The sequence below is a fragment of the Onychostoma macrolepis genome, chromosome 07 (genome assembly GCF_012432095.1).
Source record: "Onychostoma macrolepis isolate SWU-2019 chromosome 07, ASM1243209v1, whole genome shotgun sequence".
In the NCBI taxonomy this organism is placed as follows: domain Eukaryota; kingdom Metazoa; phylum Chordata; class Actinopteri; order Cypriniformes; family Cyprinidae; genus Onychostoma; species Onychostoma macrolepis.
In genome coordinates this window covers 35857040-35883092 of record NC_081161.1, presented here as the reverse complement: position 1 = coordinate 35883092, position 26053 = coordinate 35857040, and the positions used below count along the sequence as shown (strand labels likewise).

At 38.8% G+C, this 26053-nt stretch overlaps 1 protein-coding gene across 8 annotated transcripts in view; it reads right to left on the bottom strand.

The window, feature by feature from the left end:
* The window catches only part of nlgn2a (neuroligin 2a), a 198990-nt gene that overhangs the window by 52264 nt on the left and 120673 nt on the right, over nucleotides 1-26053 (bottom strand). For all 8 annotated transcript variants that reach the window (XM_058780625.1, XM_058780629.1, XM_058780627.1 and 5 more), the window contains one exon: nucleotides 13413-13562. In XM_058780625.1, the coding sequence (XP_058636608.1) occupies nucleotides 13413-13562 (150 nt within the window). The remainder of the gene's footprint in view (nucleotides 1-13412; nucleotides 13563-26053) is intronic.

Here is a 26053-nt window from a genome sequence, read left to right as displayed (position 1 = left end):
ATAATTCAGCCTAAGACTAACTCAGCGGGGCATTTGGCAAACAGATCAGAACAGAATGGCAAACTGGACAGGGAACTGTCTGCCATGTTTGAGTTAATAAAGCTCTCGTTGTTGAATTTAACTCACATTGATTGTGTGAACAAGGCTGTGATTACATGATGACTTCTTTACGTGAGTAAACACAGCTCAGTGTGGTACCCTCAGTGGAGGGAAACATTTGAGAATAAAGCAGCCAGTTTGCTGCATGTTAATTGATTTTGAATGCTGAAATGTGTAACATGCTTGAATATCCTACACTCATCAAGCAACAAAATAAACATACAAAAAAAAATAAAAAACTTAGGGCTGCACTGACTGCAGTGCTCTTATACTAGCTAAATTTCATCAAAGCTGCTTCTCCAATGAATCTCAGCTCCAGACGGCACATACGCCGACCTCCGCTCATAGACAACCTGATGCATACGGCACAAGCACTTGTGAAAATCACATCAACTACTGCGTGCAACCTCAATGAGTCAGGGTGCACCATTCGGAATTGAATTTAGAATGGCCTTTAAATTATGTAGAATGCCTATTAAATTAAGAGTTTGAAATTATGCAGGATAGGGGTTGCTGAATATAAATTCAAAAGAAATTCAAATAATTGCAATTTTTAACTAGAAAAGCATAGATCTATCTATCTGTCTGTCTGTCTGTCTTATTCAGTTTTTTTCCCAGTGAAATAATCAGTGCTTATTTCAAGCAATTAAGACTTGGCACCTATGAACTAATTAACACAAAGGTTGTTTCAGTAAGCAAACTTAGAAGCATCACGATGAGCAGAGCAGGCTTGAATAATTACAATTAGAGGTAGATGAATTAAAAAAAGAAAACAAATGAGATCAGACCGGACTTATAAAGCCAAACATCTCATTGCTGATTCTAGCCAGTCTCTGTCTCCTCTAAACTGTTTGTATGCAGAAGCCGCAGGCTAGAATTCATTATCAAAAAAGCTACTCTGTCTGCATTAAGGATGGGAAAAACAAACACATGTTGATTTCAAATCATATACTAGCGCTTCTAGAACCGTCCTGTCCAATCCCACATCGACACGGGGGCTCCGGAACACCTGATTGGCTCAGCACTAGAGGTGTGCAGCTTCCAAAGCCTTCGATTAGTCTCCGAGTTCTGACCGAGGAACACTGCTGTTAGATACTTCAGCGATGTCTGAAGAAGAGTGAAACAAGGAGTACGCCTTGCTGAGCACCACAAACCGAAGAGGACGGGTCGGGTGTAAACACATCTCCCCCACCCCACACCCACCCAAATTCCTCTTTCTATAGAAAAGCATCGCTGGAATAAATAAGTACTGATAATAGCGGTGGAGGTCTTTGTCTCTGCTCAGCAGAGTGTGGGAGGTTTATTAAATACTCAGTGCAAGACAGTGGAATGAAAGGAGACTGGCAGAGATATCACCATCCCATGAGGCTGCAAGACCAGCGTGAAAACACGCTGACAGGAAATGGGCTGCTTCCCCAGAATGCACCAGTTAATTGGTTAATGAGTTAATGAGTTAATTAGCATGAGCAGCTTGCAAACGTGGTTTTGCACCGAATGTAGGGTATGTGTGCTAGGGCACATGGGTATGCAGCCTTACATGTTTAAACACACAATATGGCGTATGCAAACCTGATTACGCCAAATTGCAGCTTGAAATGAACCTTAAACCACCCCCCCTCTCCCCATATGCTACTTTCCATCAGTCATCCATGCGATGTGTGTGTGTGTGTTTAACCTGCAGTAATTGTGACTTTGTGCAGTCCCTTCCGATCTAATTTGCATGCGAGGAAAATGGGAGATGAGGGAGGGGCGGCAGCTGATCTCCACCGTTATGAACTTAAAATGGAGAGAGATGGAGGATATCGAGGCACAAAGCCAAGAAAAACAGAGGGAGGAGAAAATGGACATTTCCGGATCATTTTATAAATGTAAAGGGCGGGTGACACAAAATACTTTTTGGGGAGACATGGGATATTTAGACTAACTAGGCAGGCCAAAAGGTAATTAAAAAGTTACTTATACGTTCATATAAATTACAACCTAAAATCTTGATAATAAAATATCATGGACATGTTTTGTGTCAACTATGTATTATATACAGTGGCCACAAAAAGAAACAAAATGCTGTCATTGCAACTGATGCAAAATATCAAAATAAAATAAACCTTGCTTGAGTTTATTGTAATTGCTTTTAACCGACTGGCCATTAAAACGATTTTTAGTGGCTGTTCACTTCAAGTTCATACATGTGTCATAGCAAAATTAGTAAGTCATCACATTAACTATAGAGATGGGGACAACTAGAAACTTTTCCCAAGTCTGATATTTAGAAAGTTTCCATATACCTTTTGTCTTAAAGGAATAGTTCATCATATAGCTATCATATATTTTAGAGAACTTTGAATATAGAGCATGAGTCATGCCACTTTTATTGTGTTTTTGTCACTATGGAACTTGACATTCCCAGTTCTCATTCACTTTCCTTATATGAAAAAGAATGGCTAGGAAATGCTTTAAAAATAAACCTTTTGTGTTCTGTGAAAAACAGAAAGTCATGCAGGTTTGGAACAACATAAGGGTGAGTAAATCCTGACAGAATTCTCAATCTTGTGTGCACTATTCTTTCTAATGTAAAATATGAATCGTTTTATCATTTTAAACCTAACCAAAACATCCTTTTGTCAAATGTTTTACTTGAAAAGTGGCTTAAGTATCCAATCAATTCTTGGGGCACCTGTATACATGATTTTCCCTTTCTTTCTACAGGCTGATAAAAGACTTTGTCTACTGATTCTTCATGTTTTTTCAGCACATGCAACCTAATGGAAGGAAAGAAAACTTCATCCCTGTCACTTCATCTCCTGCTTCTCCAATTCCCCTTTAAGAAAATTTTTAAGAAAGGCATCTTTTTCACAAATACACAAATATTTTATTAAAATGCTTTATTCCTCTCAATCTTGCATTCCTGAATGTTTTGTCAGGCAGGCAGGGGCGGCCCTCAGCTGTCAATCAATCCGGTCACACTAGCCACCGGTCACATCCTCCACCTGTCCTTCAGCTTATGCAAATCAGCCTGACAGCCATTATCAATGTCACTGATGCTGCCCTTTGTATGTGTAGTTAAAATGCTACAGAGATGTTCAAAACAGAAGAGAAGAGACAAGACGAGATGACAAGAGAGCAGCAGGATTCAAAAAAGCCCAGTTGTGCTGTCCAGAGAGGATGTGACTAGAGGCCATAGCTGCCTACAGTCCAGTCAGTGTGCACTAGAATGGCAATGGAGACACATCATCTTCTATAGGACATCCAGCCAAAGACCATTACAGCCGTTCATAATCTGGATTCTGATCCTGCATATACTAGATAAGTCCTTCCAGAAGCTAAGGCCTTTGGCAGGGGGAAAAAAAAACGTATTTATTACAATGCAAATGAAAAAGAGGCTGTAAGAGATAGATGTACAGTCTGTTCAAAAGGCTGCGCTGTTGTGTATACCTTCACAAAAATTCCAATTAAATGAACTGAAATTAACATAATTAACAGAACTTTCTCTAACAATTCCATTAATATTAATGGAAAATAATGTTTTGTTAAACAAGACTAATTGAAGTTCTTGTAAAATAAGTAAACCCAATAAAATTAGACTATCAAAATTAAAATGAATCTCTTTTAGTTAACTAATAATCTGTTTTCAGAACAATGGTAACTTCACAACAGAAGCTTTTCTAAATCACAAAATAACTGAACTTTTAACACTAATAAGAGTTTTTCTCAAAATCACATAAAATTACACCAAATTTTAACATTGCAGTTCTATAGTTGATAAAAATATTAATGTAGTCCCAATACAAAAGGATTTAATTTACACTTAATTTACAAATTAAAATGGATTAAATGTGATTCAATTAAGTTTTGATAAAAGAACTGTGTTGCATTAGCTCATTTTAATTAACTAAGCTTAACACGCAGCAAATATCCAGAAAACATGAGTAGTGAAAATCAGACATGGCCTTGGACAGCATAAGCTATTGAATAGACTGTACAATACCTGTTTTCATTCACAAAAAATGAAATATGCCATCTACCTTGAATACGGTCCACATATGAGCTCGTTATATATTGTACTCGGTTCTTACACTCTATAGACTTCAATTTTAAGGCTGTGAAATCATTAAAATATACTGTATGAATGGAATAATTAATGTAGATAAAAAACTGAATAACTACATTTAGTACCATGACATATAAAATGTCAGTTCACTGTACAACTAATCCAGTTAATGTAATACAAATCATCTGAGCAAACCAATTAAAAAAAACAACAACAATATTTATAGGAGCTTTTTTCATTTGAATCCGCTAAAAAGAGAGATCACTTTTAAAAACGCTTTTAAAATAAAGCTATATGCAGCTTTTGGACACCATCCTCAACACAACCACATTCCATAGCCATAGTTTTTATACTGTACAAACTTCATTCTGTATGATTTATAAGCTTGTTTCCGCACGGGGATCAAAAAAACGTCCCCAACAAGGTCAAAATTGACTGGTATACTTCATCCCCATAACGTAGGGAATACCTGGACCACACACACACAAATTGCATTTACTCAACATCAACATCAACATTTACTCTCTTTATACAACTGTATGCTTTTATAAAGAAAGCATGCTGGGAAATGCAGGTTTCCCTCTTTGCGTGAGATAAAGACTATTGACTTGGAAATGAACAGTTAATCTGATCAGTGTCAGTTACTCAGTTTTCACATATTTTGTCTGAAATTTAACAAAATATATTGCTTTTGGTATTTATTTTGGCAGATCTATCTCAAACAATCACATAAGTGATATTAAGATTTCATTAAGGTAGTATAGCTTTTTATTAATGTGATACTTATAAAGCCACCAAATTATGTTTTAATATAAATAGCCATGGCTGAGCATAGAACATGAGCTTTAGTGCTCATTTGCTTAACATTCTGACTCATATCACCTGACATATCAGTATGTGATCAGACATATCAAAAAAGGCTAAAACTGAATTTCGATGAGTAATGGAAAGAACAGTGAAAATTGAAAACGAAATTAAAAATATATATATATAAAAATAGCTAGAGTATTGTTTTAGGGTCTGTGTTTATTCTAGATCCCAATTCATCAACAAAATCCCCATATGACGACAAGCTGAATTCAACTGTCAGTCAAACCCAGAGATGGCTGATACATATGGGCCTTGTCTCCTTCTGTACCCACTAAAAATCCAAGACTGTAATTCCCACAGGTTAAAGCACCTGTCAGGTGGAAAACTCCAACATCCGAACACAGTCTCGCTCTATAAGCACAAAAGTTGTGTCAGCTGTTTGAAGCAAAGTTGCTCAAATCCGAGCGAATTCTCTCCAGTCTGTCAGAAGCTTGAGGAAACTTATCTCCAACTATAATGGAGCCATAAGTTTTCAGGAAGTTATAGAAAACATGTCTAAGGTGTAATACATCCATCAGCGCCGTTAATCTTTTTTTAAATCTCGCTGAGGAAGTTGGAAAACGAGGCAATAGATAATGAAGGGAAAGGGAGAGACTGCAAGAAAATTTGTGATGAGGGCAAAAGAGCAAATTAAAAAGGAACCCAAATAAATGGATGAAACACATGATGAGAAATGTGTTTCTTGCATAATCAGTAATGTGTTTGTGTGTGTGTGTGCAGTAGTGCAACTCACTGCTTTAAGATCAGGCCACTTATTTATGTCATCCTTCCATCTCTGTCTCCTTCATTATTTTTCCTCCCTGATCTTTCAGTCTCTCTCTTTTGATTTTTTTTCCATCTCTTCCTCTCTCCCTCACTCACACTTTTGGAGTCAAGAGGCCTCTGCTTATCTGTTCTGCCTTGGGTTGCTATGGAAACTGCCCGGATGGTCAGGATTTGGAGTTTGGCTCTTCGTTCACGTCTTAATATCTCCCTCAACCCTGTCAGGAGGACACACGCTCACACGTAAATAAGACCCCCCACTAACTATCAGCGCTTCCACCTTCCCCATGAATGTCATTACTCTTCATAAACTTCTAGTTGTTGATTAAATATCAGTTTGGGTGTGACAGACAGCAGCAGATTTCTATAACAGCACTAAAATTGCAGTTCTAAGCAACACAATACAAACTTCAGCCTTTCGTTCTGCTTTATCTGGTGGTGAATCTCATAAAACATGTCACGAACATGTTCAGGTTATATTTTACCCCAAAATTAAAAGAAAGATGAAAAGGAAAATCACATGGTCATTAAAGTATTCGGTTGCTTATTAGCATGGCTATTATTAACATATTGGCCGTTTGTTAGTACTTATAAAGCACATATTCTGCATGACCATATTCTACATCCCTAATCCTACCCGATACCTAAATTTAACAACTACCTTGCTAACTATTAGGAGTTTATTGAGGCAAAGTAATAGTTAATGGTTTGGTAATGGCGAGAATTGTATTATTTAAAAACATAATAAGGTCCCATTAGTTAACGTTAATGCATCAACTATTAACTAACAATGAACAAAACAACTGTTCACTGTTAATTCACGTTATCTCAGGTTCATTAAATAATACTAAAAGATAACATTTTTTATTTAATAGTGTACTAGTAAATGCTGAAATTAAGAATACTACATACCTTTTGTATTTTTCAGTGTTCATTGTGGTTACACTTTAGCTTGGGGACCAATTTTTACTGTTAACTATGTATAATCTATGATTTTTGCCTCAATAAACTCATAATTAATAGTTAGTGAGGTAGTTGTTAAGTTTAGGTATGGGGTCGGGTTAAGGCATCTAAATTACGGTCATGCAGAATAAGCCATTAATATGTGGTTTATAAGAACTAATAATCAGCCAATATGCTAGTAATATGCATGCTAACAAGCAACTAGTTAATAGTGAGAATTGGTTGCTAAACTAAAGTGTTACCTTAATTTGCAATGAGGTATTTAACACATTTTAACAAATGGAAGTTTATTGTAAAGCTTTCACATTTTTAAAAAGTATTTCTACATAATGGTACTGTACTGCTGATTTTATTAATGTGTGACGCTAGCATGATTTCAGCCTTTTATTATGTTTTAAATGTAGCCTTACAAAAAAGCACTGTACCATAGTTTTGAATGACTACCATATTTAACATAATACTTTATAGTACTTCAATGTATAACATAGCGTAAAAAATGGTATCATGTTTTACCATGAAGCATCTCCCAATCAATATGTATTTTTTTCTTCTTTTAAATCTATTTTGTCTTTGTTTTCAGTGTTTAATTTGACATTTTCTCCAGCTCTGTCTCTCTTTCAGCAAAGCCAAGGTCAAGCTCTTAATGACTTTGCGAGCACCTGATTTATCCATTACATATTTAACAAAGGGAGATGAATTCCCTTCAGAATGCACTCCAGACTGAGAGAGAGCAAGAGACAAACAGAAATAAGAGAATGATCCAGCTAGATAACTGACATACAAGTACAAGAGTGAATGCTTGAATAAAATATCCACTGGATTTTAGAAATGTTTTTTTTTTTTTTGTATAGGTACTGATGTGATATCCAGCGTGTGATGCTTGGGGTCGAGACACCATTTTCCCCGTCAGCCACAGAAAGATGCAGTGCAAGTGGTAAGCCTAAATCATTGCCTCCACGGCAACCGCTGTCACGGTAACAGGGGATGCTGTGAAAAAAAAACAAAAAAACAGCCACATGGCTGTGTTGGGGAATATGAAGATGACACTTCTACCTGCAGCTCACCACTCACCAGAGCAAAAACAGAGTATAGCAGGAGGGGAAAAAGATGTATGAACAAGTGATGGTGTCAATGCAGTGATGAATGCTGGTGTAGTCTACTTAGGCTTTCTTCAGAAAAACCTGCAGCAGGGTAAGAAAAGGCAGGCAGAACTACCTGAAAGGCTTAAGAGAGAAAGACGTGTGTGTAAATAAGGAATTTATAACTATCGCTTCTTTTTCCCCAAGCCTTTTAACTATGTGTGTCTGTGCAAGAGATATATTATGTGACAGATGTTATAAAAATAATGAACTCTAGTTTAGCTAAATTGGATCCAAGAGGGTTTCCAATGCAAATGCACACACAAACATAGACACTCAATACTAACAATAGCAAGCATTCAGACATAAATATGAGCGAAACTGAGCTATAGCTGAGCTAACGGACTTGTGGGTCAGTAATCAAAACCAATTTAAACAAATCACATACAAAGAAATAAAAGGAGATTTCAAGTTCTGTCATCCTTAGACTGGCTCTTGTAGCTCTCAGATGTGCAACTCAACTACTAATTTTGAATATTCACTGGATATTATGTTAATACAGTACAGGCAAATCAGTAAAATCACATAAAAATGCAATCTCATGTTATATACTCCATAAAAAAAGTTAAACCCAGATTCAAATATGAGACTGCCAGATCTAACTGAAGTTATACTCTATAACACCTTGTAATAAGGTTCAATTGGTAACCATTAGTTAATGCATTAAGAATCATAAATTAACAATGCAAAACAATACAGTACAGGCCAAATGAATAACGCAAGTGAAATCAAATAGAAATACAATTGTTACATACTCCATAAAAAATGATTATAGAAATAACATTAATCCAGAATTGAACAATTGAGACTGCCTGATATGTGTGTGTGTGTGTATATATATATATATATATATATATATATATATATATATATATTGCATGTCCATTCATAATATTCAACTTATATATTTTATGTAAAATATAATTTATATATATATATATATATATATATATATTAATTTATTATATATACAATTAAACATTAACCAATTGAATCAATTCTCATTCATGTTACCTAATGCACTGCCTAATATTAACAAATTCAACCTTTTGTAAAGTGTTAATGATTACTTCATATAAACAATGTTTTTTATTGACTATTTAATTGAAAAACGCTTATTTTTTTTCATTGTGCTTATTGCTATTCAAGATATATCAGAATATTGTGAATATGTACTGATTCAATTCATTGGTCAGTAGCTGCTTTGAAATCTCAGTTCGCCCCTCAGACACTTGACAAAGCCTGTCGAACGACTATAGGGTATACATGACTCTGGACAGTAAGCATAACACTATGTCTATAACAAAAGATCTCTGGCAGCTATCAAGGCTTATATAATCTTCAAATGATCAAGACAACCTTCAAATGACCCGTGCAACATTTAAATGAAAGAATTATGCAATCTTCCTAAAGTCTAAAAATGAAATCGAATTCTTTCAGTTGGATGTGGTTTGACTATAAATTGAGTCATAACTCTAATGAGCAAAGCATCTGTGACTGAACAAGTGACAGACTGTGTGCAGGCCAATGGTTTTATCTAAATTATAGTTTGAGTCACGTCACTCATTCTCATTTCAGATGACGGCCCACGATGATAGAGGATCTGCAATTCCTTGAATCACTGTCGCCTCAGTGCTCATATTGCTGGCCCTCATCCAGGCTCATGATAGAAGCTGATAGTGGAGAGGAGGGGCGTGACGACGGAACACTGCTGCCAGTGCATGATGAGATGTGCTGATGATAATTGTGTCCTGTCATTGCTGCTATAAATCCTGCATCACATCTCTCCTTCGTAGAGACTTGCATGCACCAGGTGTCCTTGAGGTCCAGGTATGGCACGACTCTAACATAATGACTTAAAGCAAAGCTTGCTTTTTAAATAATTACTTAGCTAAACTACAGGCTACTAAAGAAGCTATGAAGGGGGATACACTTTTATATACACTATCGTTCACTAAAGTTTTTGAGGTTTTTTAAAGGCATTGAGTTGAAAGAAGTCTCCTATGCTCATCATGTCTGCATTCATTTCATCAAAAATATAGTAAAACAATAATATCGTCATATAGTAAAACTATAATATTATGTCATTCAGTATCACATGATCCTTCAGAAATCATTCTAATATGCTGTTTTGGTGCTCATATTATTATCAACGTTGAAAACAGCTGTGCTGATTAATATTCATGATATAGAATTCTTTGATGAATAAAGAGTTCAAATGAACAGCATTAAAGGTGCTGTATGTAGGATTTTGACTCTACTAAAGCATAAAAATACCATAATATGTTTGCAGATATTTAAGAAACATGCTAAGTTAACATACTTGTTTATCTGAAAAACAATGCTACAGTCAGTTATTCTCCTTTGAAAATGTGCATTCCGGCCCGGAATGTCTGTGTTTGTTATGGTTTGTGAAACCCGCCCACTGCCAGTTTACCCAATTGTATTTCGGTACCCCGGGTTGCCAGTTGGCGGAAAACACGGCGTATTTAATTTCATTCATTGTTATGTGCGCTCGTTTCTGTTGGTGTCGTTAATCTGGCAAGCTGCGTGTGCATCAAGTCTGAGGAGGAGGGGCCGGGTGAAAAAAAACCGTCTCCAATATTTTGAATTTGGACTAGTTCAACCGCTACATACAGCACCTTTAATTTGTAATGGAAATCTTTTATGCCATTTTAAATGTCTTTACTGTCAATGTAATGCATCCTTGCCAAATAAAAGTATTTATTTATTTTAAATACATCTTACTGACCCCCAGACTTTATTATTTCAATTAAGAGCAGTTTTGATCTGGTGCGAAAACAAACAAAACAAAACAAACAAACAACAGTGATCTCAATATGGGTGACAGTATTAAACTTGAAATGATCATTTTGTATTAAATACAACCAATACAACTAGAAAACACACCAAATTCTATAACTTAGTAACACAATTGAAAACAGTGATGAATAACAAGGTTTACCTAATATTGTGTTAAAGAAACAAACAAACAAAAAATCTTATGAGAACTTTAGTACAGGGATTTAGTTTAGTGAAACAGTTTGTTAAGAATAAATGTTAGCTACCGTAAAAAAAGAACCGCCTGATTTATACAAACTGGTTCACAAAAAGTGAACCACTTGTTTTATATTAACCAAATTAATCGGTTTGCTAAACTTTAATGTGCAGTTCAGATTTCCCACCATTACATGAGAGAAAGAACCATTTAAGAGAGCATATAAAAAAGATCGATGTGCAAACTATGTGGTATTAAAAATGCGGAATGTAGCGATATCACCAAAAATAGCTTCAATGAAATAGCTACACTGGTTTGAAAACAAACTTAGCTACTATCAAGCTATCAAGTAGTGTCTCTACTTTTAGTTACTTACTCCGCGAACAGTTTTGGTACCATTCAAATTCATATTTTTATTTAAATAAACAGGTCACCACTAATCCCACTGCAGCTTCACTGCTCGTCACACCAGACAGACATTTTTCATCAATAATTTAGACACACACACTCTCTTTCTGCCTCAATTTAAATTCCTTGTGCTTTGCATTATATCTAGAGGGGAAAGTCTTGAGTCTATGAGAAGACAAACAGGCAGTGAGAGAAAGACATTCACAAACAAACATAAGCACTCTCTTTTGCATGGCAGGAAGAACTGAGTTGAGAGGCTGACATCTCTAAGCTTCACTATCTGCACTAAGCTCCAGAGCCAAGTACATAACGCACTAATACGCCAGAGAAAGTCAAAATGCTAAAGCACCACACCCAGGGCCTTAGAACCATCTGACACAGCCTCAGCCCTTCAGCTGTATTTGTGTTTGTTATATATTACAAGCATTACGAATACAAACCGGCACCAACCATTCTGCAGTTTAGTAGTAATGCTTTGAACATCTCAATCGCCTTTCTTTTTTATTTCCTTTTCATTTTTTATTTTTTTATTTTTTATTAAGCGCAAATCTAAAGGCCGCCTTATCCCCGCTCTGGGCAGTGCCGCAGTTAAAGTAAGAAATGGAAAAATATATTTCTAACTGCTGTGGCCCAATAAAACCGTCAGAGCCAAAGCTAATCTGCATGAATATATCACTCTTCAATATTTCAGTCTTGTAAAATAATAAAAGTGAGAAAGAGAGAGGAAATGAGAAAGGATTTAGCACTTTAACTCAAAAACGCTTTCATAAGACCTCATATTACCCCTAAGAAACTCTCACACTTCTGAACTATGCGTATTCAGCTTTGCGGTCGAAACTAATGAAGAAACTCAGTCTAATGACAATAGCAGGTAGTTTCCCCGGGGAGCTATTCTGATCCAGGATTCACTTTAAGCGACTCTTATATAATAAGACCAATTAAGCAGAAATTGACCTATAGCCTGTAATTGGCGCACAGTGGGATCCGCTGGTGCTCTTTTCTGTAGAAAATCAATGGCTCAATTCACCAAGATTTACCCATTAACTAAAAGTTAACTCTCTTGACCAGACCGCTAAAAGTGCCCCCACATTAGTGTTGTGAAGCCGGAAATGTTGCCTGGCATTTAATGCTCATCTCATTCCCTCTTCTCTGCACAATTTATAGTCATTGACATACTGTTAATATAAACAAAAGAAAAATGAATCAGTGAATTGGTTCGTCAGACAAAAACTTATGCTTGATGTACATGATTGCTACACAAAACATGAACCTTCCAAATGCCCAAATGAACTGACTCACTAAAATGATAGCTGAAACATGAAACCCAAAGCTGCCTCCAAAAACATTAGAGTTGTGCATCTCCATAACTGAGGCAGAGGCGAAACGCATCTCGATGCATAACCAGCGATACAATACATTAAGGATAGAAATGAAGCAGGTAATGCTATACGATATGATTTGCCCCTATTACGATGCAGTGCGATGCAATTTTGATTCGATTCAGCAAATAAATGATGTACCTTACAGCACGTTTCGCGGCACTTTCAAAGTGAAATGTCCAGAGAGTGGTGTTATAACACTATGTTCAATACGTGACCATGGCACGTTTTTAATACGAAAGTATCAGTTTTCAAATCAAGTCATAACATAATATTCTGCAAGCAATTGTGTGAAAGTTAGCCTTTATAAAACAAAACTCTGTACCTGTAAATCATAATTGTGTGAAAAGGAATAAAAGTTGTTGGAGTGTTACTGCCTCTAGTGTTCATTTCAACTGGAAACTGCAGTGATTCGTACACATACAGTCGGTACGTTTTTTCAGTTTTGCAAAAATGTATACAGAGGCACTTAATTCCAATGAGCCTATGTTGCAACAATGATACATTGTGATACAAATGCCAACTTGTATCCGATGCACACTTTTTAAATCAATGCATTGCATCGTTAACTTTTATGCCGATGCACCGATGCTTACCATCTCTAATAAACATGATATAAAAATGTGTGAAAAGGCCCAAAATAAAATAAGAAATTATCTGATCTGCCATATGGAGCGGTTTCTGTGCCTCCTGTGATTTCAGACCTGCATGAAGAGTTAATGGGAAAATAAACAAAGTACACTTACCCAGAACTCCCAGCCTATAGTTCATGGTGACTACAATGACGTTCCCATATGCCGCAAGCACACTGGCGTCAAACATGTTTCCGGTTCCTTCCATGTAAGAGCCACCGTGAATGAACAGCATGACTGGTTTCTTCCTGCGGTCACGGATGTCTAAAAAAAGTCAAAATGAGGGGAAAGAGAGTGTTGTGTAAGTGACAGCTACAGAAAGATTTAATGATGAGTCACTTTGTGAAGCTACACATTTTATTTATTTATTTTTTATCTGAGGGTGATGGTTGGATCCTTTGAGTGTAAATAGCTAGTCGTTAGGTCACTTTAGACACCAATGAGCTCTTACTCCTGAAGATATAACAACACATACACACACACTCACACACCAAGACAGATGCAGAGGCAGCTGCAATGGAGCGTCGCTATAGTAACTGCCTCAATTTGATTTCCCCATCTACCCAACAGAGGCCATTCCATCAATGTGACTCGCTCCCATTGACTGTTGCCATGGAGATCTATTACACAGACACACATACTTTCACTTTTCTAACCCCTTGACACCTTCAATCACCACCTGAATCTCAGTCGATTTCATTAAAGCAGATAACTGATAATGTCAGACTCTCCAAGATGCAGCAGGAGCAAGCACACACAAACACAAATGTATCCAAAGCGTTACTAGAGTAGAGCATGAAACAGACGGTCAGTCAAGAAGGATTATTGACTTATTCATCCATAAAACACACACAGACATGTGCTGTCATACATGACTGGACAGACAAGCAAATGCTTCGACATGTGCGATTCCAATTGTCACGTGATCCACAAACACTTCTCTATCATCAAAACCTGCCAATGGATAATATTGCCTGAAACTGTATTTTCATTAAAGGGGTTATCGGATGCAAAATTCACTCTACAAGTTGTTTGAACATAAATGTGTGTTGGAAGTGTGCTGTTCTAAGATTACTGTCAGAATGACGTAGTTCTGCACAAGCTGCTCCCACGATAGTTGATTGACAAGCTGTCTTACCTTAGACCCGCCCTGAGTGAGCTGTCATCAGTCCGCCATTGTGTTGACTCTGGTGCAGGGGAAGACAAGTCTAAGCGATTGAGGCGTTTTGTTGTCATTTACACCCGACATCTGAGCCGCTGAAGATGCAGAGGATTAATGTTACTTTTGTTTTTAAGGGAATGCGCCGATCCCGATCTAAATACGTCTATGTTCGCGCGTGATCCAGCTTCATCAACAGAAGAAGTGAGTATAAGGTTTTTTTTTATAAATCTTTGCAAAATGCCTTTCCTAATAATGTGCTAGTTAGCCAGTTTCGCAGCTGAAGTTTACAGTCTGCTCATCACTCCATGGAAGAGAGGGGCGGGGTCAGCAGAGCTCATTAGCATTTAAAGCAACATGGACTAGAATGGCTTGCTGAAAACAGAGCTGATTTTGACATGGTAAAAAGGGAGTTTTTTACACTACCATTAAGAAATTTTAACCAAAGTATAGACTTTTCATTAAGACCCTAAAGAATCATTTCAACTTGTGGAAAATGGGAATCCATTCTGTCATCATTTACTCCATACTAAAGAATTGACTTCATAGTGGAAAAAAATACTATGGAATGGATGTTTCATATTCTGATGTTTAAAAATATTTCTGTCATGACAACTCCCGGAGTGATTTGCATGGTAATGTACATGACAATGTTAATCTATTTGGTCTTGGCGGAATAGATCTGATACGAAGCTGCTGCTGTGGCAGAGCAAGTACCGAGACTTGCAACTGTCAATACATCCACAACATGCTGCTGTGAGCATGTAGGAAATACTGCTGCTGCACATATAAAACATATAAAACATATGAATAACCCCCATAGCATACATGATCACCCCATAGCAGATCTATACAGGTGGAGCTGGGGAAGGTGGAGGGTTTCTGGAGTGCACTGCAAACTGCTACCACAAACATTAGCTAAGTATTTGAATGTTGAGCAGCAAACTCATTGGCTACCAATACAGGAGAGACCCAATAAGCTGTGATGTGATGATGATGTCATTATGTCATACTGAGTTAGATCTATCGGACTGCGCCATCTAGAGTTTCATGCCAGAACTTTGTATGCATGTATTGTGCAGTTGTTGCAGTTCCTAATAGTAACTAAGCAAATAACTTTTTATTATTTACTTTTCAAAGCCATTTTTACCTGCATTTATTGTTTGAAGGGTGTTCATTTTGGAGCCTGTGCATGTACATCGTCACATGCCCCCAGAGACAGCATTCAAACAATCAGTCAGTACTGTAGATCTGTGTTCATCATGATTCATTTCCAACCTGTTTTTGCTCTTTTTCCTCACTGCCTCTCTCTAACCCTTTTAATAGATTCATTTCAAGTCTCAATGTGTTCTGTCTTATAACCACCAAAGCATCCTGATCTTTTATTTTGCCCCCCGGTGTCCTCGCGTCCTCACATTCAAACACTGCAAACATACCGTAAAATGGGCGTACAAAGGGAGGGTGAGTAGGTCTGCAAACACACTGAGAAATGGAGGGAGAGAAAGAAAGACACGGAGATTAGAAGGGAGGAAACGGGCCCAATACTGAGGAAAAGTAGGAGAGGGCGTGAAAGGGAACGATCTAAAAAAATCCCAAAACAAAGAAACATGCATACTCAGATAGAGAGGCCCACAGGAGCTTGCTGCTCACCTCTGATCCTCTCATGCAGAACGGAGACAATGGTGTGATTAGAAACAAACTTGTGTTTACTGCTCAGCGTGTTCGCATGTGTGTGGGTGAACCCACAAACACATACACATTCTGCCATTATGTCCCTCTGATGGTGGGGAGCCTCTATCTCTTGTGTGAACTTAATTAGCTCTGAATCCATTAGACACAGCCACATAGACAATTCCTTCCTCTATTCTCCTGTCACCCGCATCCAATTAAACTGGTGCTAAAACACAATGGCATATTTCTCACTTGAGACAACTCGACCCGATAGGCTGGCTACCGAATGCCATCATAGCCAGTGCTTGTAAATTTGGTGTTTACAAGAGCAAATTCCAAAAATCTTTTTTGGGGGGTTAATTTGTTTTTTTATGCAAATTTGATTGACATTCCATGACTGACAGAACAAAAGACTCATAGTCCATTAGTATGTATATTGGCTTGACAGAGTTTTTTTATAGACCTTATTGACAGAGCAGACAGAATGATGGATAGGAATAAAAAAATAAAATGGACCAATATAAAGAAAGATGGTTGGATGGATGGATGGACAGACGGAAAGGTGGATGGATATAGAAAGAATGACACACAGACAGATAGATAGATAGATAGATAGACAGTTCATGCATTTGCTTGGATCAAACCCATGATCTTGATGTTGCTGGCATCATGTTCTACTGTTTACCTCATAAACACTGTAATCATCAGGGTAGACAATATACAAAATAATTATTTTTTAATAATACGATATGGTACCAGAAACGGCAAAATCCTGTTTTTCTGTCATACGTTTCTAGAGGATTACCTGAGATTGCTGCTATTTTTGCAGACGGTAAAGCAAGAGTTACTTTTCTTGGTTATTAAAACCGTAATGCCAAATCAACATAAAACTCAGCTATTACAGCTGTGGAAATTAACTCTGATTTTCTTCAGTCTCTGAGTCACATCGTTACACTGAATAAAAGAAGATACACCACACGACTGAAAGAATGAAGACGAGTATGAGAGGAGAAAGACGGATGAGAGATTACAGGAGGGAGCTTTTGGTGAGGTGGAGGGGGTTTGAAGGAGCAGAAAACAGGGCATTTGAGAGACCGACAATCAACACTTAGACTACAGGCTGCAGTCAGACTGTCTCTCAGTGTCTCTTACACATGGATCAATATCGTAAAGAGCACTCAGAAGGATAAGACGGAGACAGAGAAAAATATTGCTTTAATGTACGTCGAGTCTGCAGTAGGGGTTATGAATGCTTCATGCTGTCTTTAAATGCACATATGCAGATGGCACACATGCACCTTTTTATTGCACATACATTTACTGTACATGCAAAGACCCCAAAGAAAGTTCTAGCATCATTTCTTCATCCTCATGCCCCTCATACAAGCTGCTCTTTTCTATACAACTAAACTAGACATTGACTAATGAATGTCAAGCTCCAGAAAATGATGGAATTTTCATTTTGGGGTGAACTATTCACTTACGCTCATTTCAGCACAGCAGCACTGTTTGTATGTGATCTCAGTTTCTCTGAATTCAAGACAGAAGAATCCCCAATAACATTCTTGCTACTGAAGAAAGAGGGAGGGGGTCAAATATAGTGAAGAATAGAGAGAGAAGGGTTTTTCTCTGAAACAAAGCCCTCCCTATCTTTTCATCCCCGTGGCCTCCTCATACAGCCACAGAAACAAGATGACTATTCATCTTATTTCTGATCTCTTACTATTGGACTTTTGAACTCTATCACTTCTTTCTGTACACTTGTTTTCACTTTTGTTTTCCCCACATTTTTATTATTCAGTATTCACCACATCCTCCCCCTTCTTTTCTCCATTTAGAATATATGCATCACTCAAAATTATTATTATATTCACCACTTAAATTTATTTCATTATTTATTCACTCATATGCTTTTATATTTTTCCGTGGAACATTATTAGGATCATTTTCACACTCCTCTTTTTCACATCCAGTTTTTAGTCAAGCTTCACATATGTCAAGCTCCTAAAAAGGCAAAAAAGCCCTATAAAATGAGACTATATAATGAAAGTTCTGAAATGAAAGTTACTCCCTGATAATCTTACCATCCACTGAGGTGTTCATTTGAGAAACCGATCTCTGAAACTTTGAACTCTAATCGACTAACAAACGTTATTTTGAGTTAAGTGCTCACTTAAACGGTGGATTATTAGTGAATAATGATTTACTTTCATTCTGTTCCACAAAAAAAGATACAATATGGCTCCAGAAGACTTGGAAATGTAGCATGCAAATCATATGGACCACATTTATGTTACTTTTACTGTGTTTTTGGTCATTTTTAGAGCTTGATTTTGGAGGTTGACAGTTGTGGTTCATGTGGTTTCTATGGGCTTACTATGAGCTGCATAAAATTGTCATATAAAGAAAACTAGGGTGAACTATCCATTTTAAATCTTTCTCATGCTATCACTCGTATTTCGCACTCTCTCCTTGACTTCTTACTGGGCTTCCAAAATAGCATGCTTAAATTGAGCTGACTTAATTTGTTTTTATTTAAAGAGGATCAATTACTGAGATCTAGTCGCGCAGAAGTTGTTCAACTGTGAATAACAACCATGCACATTAACCCCCCCCCCCCCCCCAAATCGAGCACACATGAACTAATCACAAAAAAGCACGTATGAAGGCCTTGTTTTTCAATTCCTTTCTTGCTCATTATTTTTTCACCCTCATTTTTCTTCTTCCCCCACTTTCTCTCTTCTCTTTCTCCCTTGCATGCTCATTCTTGTTTACTTCAGGATAATGGCAAGACCAACAATAATAGACTGGACTCTCCTGGCAGTCGTTGTGGGAATGTGTGTGTGCGTGGAGAGGGTGTCCTAATTTAACCTCGCTAAGTCCCTGTCTCCCCTTCCTCCATAAACTTCCTCTCATCCAGCAAGCCCCATTTAATTGGCAGTGAATTCTGGGGGAATCTGAATGGCGGGCCGCTTGACTGGATGAGGTTCATTAAACCTATCTCCATCCTCCTCTCATTTAGATTACAGAGAAGCGCTGTGAAGAGTACCGCTGTCTGGCCTGTTGACAAGAGAGAAGCATCGCTGACTGGTGAACCAAAAAAAAAAACACAGCATCCTGTTCAAGCCTGTGATTGGAGCCCACATGAATTTACTTGTAGGATTCACTAGCTCTGTATTGAGAAATGAGAAAAAAGTTTCAGAGAAAACTTATATATGTGCTGTTGGATAAATAAGCTTTATTAAGTGAAAAGACTGGTCATTTAAAGACATTTCCCGAACACTGCAGTTCTCAATGGAAACAGTGACAGATATTGATCACACTTTTTAAAATTTCCAGCTTTAATTTAAGGCCCATTGAAGTGTGCACACGTCTGGTTTGCTATCCTTGTGGGGACTCTCCATAGAGGTAATGCTTTTTCTACTGTACAGACCGTATATTCTATTGCCCTACACATAATCTTACCCAGGAAACTTTTTGCATTTTTAGATTTTCAAAAAACTTTCTGTGTGATTTATTAGCTTGTTTACCTGTGGAGACCTCAATTTAGGTCCCCACCGTGACATGAGTCCCCATGAGTCTGTGTGTATTCAGGTTTAAGTCCCCACCTGAATAGAAAAACAGGTACACACACACACACACAGTTATTTTAAAAGTTATAGCAGATGATATTGTAAGTAGTGTAAAAGTGATCTCTGACAGAATTCAAAGGTTCATACAGTGTCATACAGAATACATTTGTTTTTCAAATATTCCTAGAGACCTTTGAGAACTATAAACTTATTCTTAAATGTTTGAAAGTAGTTTTATAGACAAATAAAAGTGCCTATATATGAATTTCTTTACATTATTTATGTTAAATGTTTTATAGTAAATAAAATAATAAAAATATTCTTAAAATATTATTAGTATTAAAATATTATTAAAATGATTTTAATAATAATATCAAATAATGTATAATTGAAATAAAATAAATAATATATTTATAATAATGAATTAATTTTATAACAATGTTTCCCTATCAGTCAGTCACGTTCGACGTAACGTCAGTGTGACTGACTAATGGGATCTCGCCCGAGAGCCCAATCACCTTCGAGTGTTAACAAAACAAGCCAATGACAGTTGGCGTGCGTGCAAACGCACATCAGCTTTTCGCTTCGGAGCCGATCCATTCAGCGCGAATCTCCGAGAGTGTCTGCAAGACAGCTACGAAGCAGTTGGTGTTACGGCGCGTCAGCGGAGGTTGCTGTTTCCAGTGCTGCTGCTTCTGACGGCGTGCTGCAGCTCGTCATTCTGCGGTCGCGCCGCGACTTCCCCTGAGCGCTTTAGCGCTTCTCTAAAAGAGTGTTTCCTTTCTAAAAGAGCAAAATATCTAAAAGAGCTCCACGAGCGACGGGCGTCTATTTAAAGATGGCTTCCCGCTCGTGTGTTTCTGGTTGTGGTCGTTTCCTGGCTTCATCTGACGGTCACGATCGCTGTGTCTCGTGCTTGGGCTTTCAGCATGCTGAAGCAGCGCTCGTGGATGAGTCATGTTGTTATTGTGGGCGATGCTGCGCTCCAGATACCTCCTCGTCAAACGGGGGGTATCCCCCTTGCCGTGCCCCGTTCTAGCTCCTCCGGTTCTCGGAGGGCTACTTCGGCTCATGGTCAGGGTGACCTGAGGTTTACAGTGAGAGCTTCCCTGTCGAGTGCATCTCCGCGGGCCTCTCACTCCTCCAGCGCATCGCACCATCTGGTGTTCACGGACGAGCCCTCGGGATCCCCGGTCAGGGCGGGGCCCAGCATCTCGTTCGGAGCGCCAGCGGATGACAGGATGTCGATCGCTGCATCGGAGGGCGAGCTAGGGTCTGGAGATGATGATTCGGCTGCGTTGCCTCCGTCAGGAAGAGTGCCGTTGTCCGAGTCAGATCCAGAGCTGACTGCTATGCTTTCCCGGGCCACTGAGAGCGTCGGGCTGCACTGGAGGCCGCCTCCTTCTCCCGAACGCTCGAGGCTGGACGATTGGTTCCTGGGGGCGCAGGCTGGTCGCTGGCAGCCGCCTCCGGTTCCATTCTTCCCGGAGGTGCATCAAGAGGTGACTAGGTCTTGGAGGGCACCTTTTTCTGCCCGAAACAGACCTGGCCCCTCCTCCACCCTTACCACCCTCGATGGTGGGGCGGCCCAAGGGTATGTGGAGATCCCCCCAGTCGAGCGCGCTATTGCCATGCAGCTCTGCCCGCAAAGCGCCGCCGCCTGGAGGGGTAATCCACGCCTTCCATCCAGGGCCTGTAAGTTCTTAGCTCTGACGGCCAAGGCTTACAGTGCTGCTGGACAGGCCGCTTCCGCCCTGCACACCATGGCCCTCCTGCAAGTCCACCAGGCCAAGGCGTTAAAGCAGTTGCACGAGGGTGGTGCTGACCCAGGTGTGCTGCAGGAACTGCGCACAGTGACGGACCTCGCCCTAAGGGCGACGAAAGTCACGGCGCGGGCCCTGGGTCAGACGATGTCCACATTGGTGGTCCAGGAGCGCCATCTATGGCTGACCTTGGCAGATATGAGGGAGTCTGACAAGCATCGCTTCTTGGACTCCCCGATCTCCCAGGCCGGCCTATTTGGCGAAGCGGTGAAGGGCTTTGCCCAACAGTTCTCCGCCGCACAGAAGCAGACGGCGGCGTTTCGTCATATCCTGCCCCGGCTGTCTTCTGCTGTCTCCACCCAGCCACCTGCTCGTCGCCGAGGGCGGCCTCCACCTCCGCTCCAGCTCGGCCCCGGCAGCAGCCTTCGCAACGGCCACAGCGTGGAGCTGGCCGCGGGAAAGCGGCGCAGCCCGTCTCCGCCCCTGCCAAGCCCTACTTGGAGCACGCTTTCCCAGTGTTATCTGTCATCTCTGCCTAAGCCCTGTCCTATCTCTGTCCCAACTGGTGTGGGGGGACTTGCCGGCTTCCGCAGGGCACTGGAAGGGGTCAGCAATAGTGGCGTTTTCCAAGGGATCCCATTAGTCAGTCACACTGACGTTACGTCGAACGTGACTGACAGATAGGGAACGTCTCGGTTACGTATGTAACCCTCGTTCCCTGAAGGAGGGAACGGAGACGTTCAGGGAACGAGGGTTACATACGTAACGAAGCGGTGGAACGAGGGCTGTCATTCTAAATGTTGAAAAAAATGAAAAAAGTAATAAATGTCAAAAAGTGGTCAATTCTAAAAGTTGAAAAATGTAATTAATAAATTAATAATAATGAATGAGCAGGTGTGTCCAAACGTTTACTGTACTCTATATTATTCCCAATTTCAATTATGGAATATAAAAATCGAGACGTGTGTCCTTCAGAAAGAGATAAAGCATTTTATAAGGTGTCTATTGAGAATAATAAAAGAACGCCTGAAGGAATCATCGACGCTAAGAATGGGAGCAACACAATATCTCTGGTTGTGCCCTAGCATATTTATTACTAATCAATACATTTGAATGTTGGAGATGTTGTGAGTATACTGCTGTTTCTGTCTTTGAAAATGTCTATTGAAACGCTCACTGGTGAAACTCTAACATGAATTATTCTATTACAATGTCGCTGTGATTTGATCAACACTTGCTCTCTCTCTTTCTGTCTTTCCCTGCCAGCTCGTCTAACCTGCTCTCTTAGACAGAGATCTGACATAAGTAGGACATACCTTTCTTTCTTTCTTTCTCTCTCTCTCTCTCTCTCTCTACTCTACTCTACTCTAATGGTTGTATAGGTAAGTGAATCTCTCCTTTTATTCTGTTATTTCTGCCTTTAATGTTCCTGTCGGGCCATTTTTCCAGTTCAACACTTTTGTTCACTCTCGATATTTATTTATTTTTTATTTTTTAATTTACATCGTCTATCCTGCAAAATGAACAAGCAGTAGAAATGTGTAGGTAATGTGTGGGTGGTGTGGTTTGCCCCTAGGGGGTGCTGTGAGGCTCGGCGCTCTGTGGATGAGGGATCATGGAGGTAGGGGACTAATGCTAATGAAAGAGAACATGCGAATAGTTAGACGTCAGCACACATCAATGCCCACAGGGCAAATACATCACACACACACACACACACACACACACACACACACACACAGGGATGCAGGAAAGGAGAAATACAGTAACTGTAGGACAGAGAAAATAAGTAAAGGATTGCAGGTATTAAAATTCTGTCGATACCAAAAAGTTGCTCATTATTATTATTATTATTATTATTATTATTAACAATAGGTGATAATAAAATTCTTTATTATTTTGTATAAATGAGAAATAAAACACTAAAAATGTAAATGAAAAAGTTGAAATGCTTCAAGTGAATTTAGAGATAAACTTGAAAAAAAAAACTACAATGAAAATTAGAACTAATATAAAATAAGTTGAAGTACTAAAATTACTAAAAATGAAAAAAGAAAATTAAATAGAAAAACCAAAAGCATATATATATATATATATATATATAGGTGTATCTCAATAAATTAGAATGTTGTGGAAAAGTTCATTTATTTCAGTAATTCAACTCAAATTGTGAAACTCGTGTATTAAATAAATTCAATGCACACAGACTGAAGTAGTTTAAGTCTTTGGTTCTTTTAATTGTGATGATTTTGGCTCACATTTAACAAAAACCCACCAATTCACTATCTCAACAAATTAGAATATGGTGACATGCCAATCAACTAATCAACTCAAAACACCTGCAAAGGTTTCCTGAGCCTTCAAAATGGTCTCTCAGTTTGGTTCACTAGGCTACATAATCATGGGAAAGACTGCTGATCTGACAGTTGTCCAGAATACAATCGTTGACACCCTTCACAAGGAGGGTAAGCCACAAACATTCATTGCCAAAGAAGCTGGCTATTCACAGAGTGCTGTATACAAGCATGTTAACAGAAAGTTGAGTGGAAGGAAAAAGTGTGGAAGAAAAAGATGCACAACCAACCGAGAGAATCACAGCCTTATGAGGATTGTCAAGCAAAATCGATTCAAGAATTTGGGTGAACTTCACAAGGAATGGACTGAGGCTGGGGTCAAGGCATTAAGAGCCACCACACACAGACGTGTCAAGGAATTTGGCTACAGTTGTCGTATTCCTCTTGTTAAGCCACTCCTGAACCACAGACAACATCAGAGGCGTCTTACCTGGGCAAAGGACAAGCAGAACTGGACTGTTGCCCAGTGGTCCAAAGTCCTCTTTTCAGATGAAAGCAAGTTTTGTATTTCATTTGGAAACCAAGGTCCTAGAGTCTGGAGGAAGGGTGGAGAAGCTCATAGCCCAAGTTGCTTGAAGTCCAGTGTTAAGTTTCCACAGTCTGTGATGATTTGGAGTGCAATGTCATCTGCTGGTGTTGGTCCATTGTGTTTTTTGAAAACTAAAGTCACTGCACCCGTTTACCAAGAAATTTTGGAGCACTTCATGCTTCCTTCTGCTGACCAGCTTTTTAAATTCAGCTTTGATTTCATTTTCCAGCAGGATTTGGCACCTGCCCACACTGCCAAAAGCACCAAAAGTTGGTTAAATGATCATGGTGTTGGTGTGCTTGACTGGCCAGCAAACTCACCAGACCTGAACCTATTGTCAAGAGGAAAATGAGAAACAAGAGACCAAAAAATGCAGATGAGCTGAAGGCCACTGTCAAAGAAACCTGGGCTTCCATACCACCTCAGCAGTGCCACAAACTGATCACCTCCATGCCACGCTGAATTGAGGCAGTAATTAAAGCAAAAGGAGCCCCTACCAAGTATTGAGTACATATACAGTAAATGAACATACTTTCCAGAAGGCCAACAATTCACTAAAAATGTTTTTTTTATTGGTCTTATGAAGTATTCTAATTTGTTGAGATAGTGAATTGGTGGGTTTTTGTTAAATGTGAGACAAAATCATCACAATTAAAAGAACCAAAGACTTAAACTACTTCAGTCTGTGTGCATTGAATTTATTTAATACACGAGTTTCACAATTTGAGTTGAATTACTGAAATAAATGAACTTTTCCACGACATTCTAATTTATTGAGATGCACCTGTATATATGTATGTATATATATATATATATAAATAAAATATTACTAAATTTTATAACAGTATATAAATGGTGTTGAAATACTACTGATTCTCATCTTAAATTTGTTTCTTTTTCAGTTGGCTGTGCACAAGAATTTATTGTATTTGTGATTTTATATCTCACAATTTCAACTTTCATTTGGGATATAATTTCTCTTTACTGATCTCAAAATTACCAAAAAAGGGGCTCCAAAATGTTGGTATCCCAGGGCCTTGCAGGACCACAATTTGTCCTTGAACAGAGATCAGAAAATTTGTTTAGAAAAACTGAGAGAGTGAGAAAGAGTGAGGGATCGGCAAAGTGCAAGAGAACATGACGGATCGCTCTCTAGGTGATTCCAGCTCAGCACCTTCATCAGACACAGCATGAGTGCACGAACACAAGCACGCACACACGCACACACACGCACACATCGCAGTCCGTGTCACACAATCAAACCCAACGGGAACTGTGTGTGTGTGTGTGTGTGTGCCTTCAGGTCGACAGCAAATCTATTGCTTGCAGGAGTGTGTCGGCAGTTCTGTGGCACTACAGTTCTAATGATGAATGTATGTGCAGTCCTGAACACTGCAGAGGTTACAGAACATCTCATCACAAGGTGTCAACAACAGCAAACTTAGTTTTCACAGATAAACTTAAACTAAGCTACTTCTTATGTAGCTTATATTATGCTGCATAAACATTTTGCTACAGTATCGAGTAGGCAGTACGAGGCTTAGATGTCAAATATCAAAACATATTGAGAATATTATCAATTAGGCCTAAATCTGGAGGCAAACTCTGGCAGATGTGCCTTTTAGCTCAAGTAAATAAACAAGCAAATCTATATGCTGTGGGATCATCCTACTTGTACAGATTTGCATTTGCTGTCAATTTATCTTT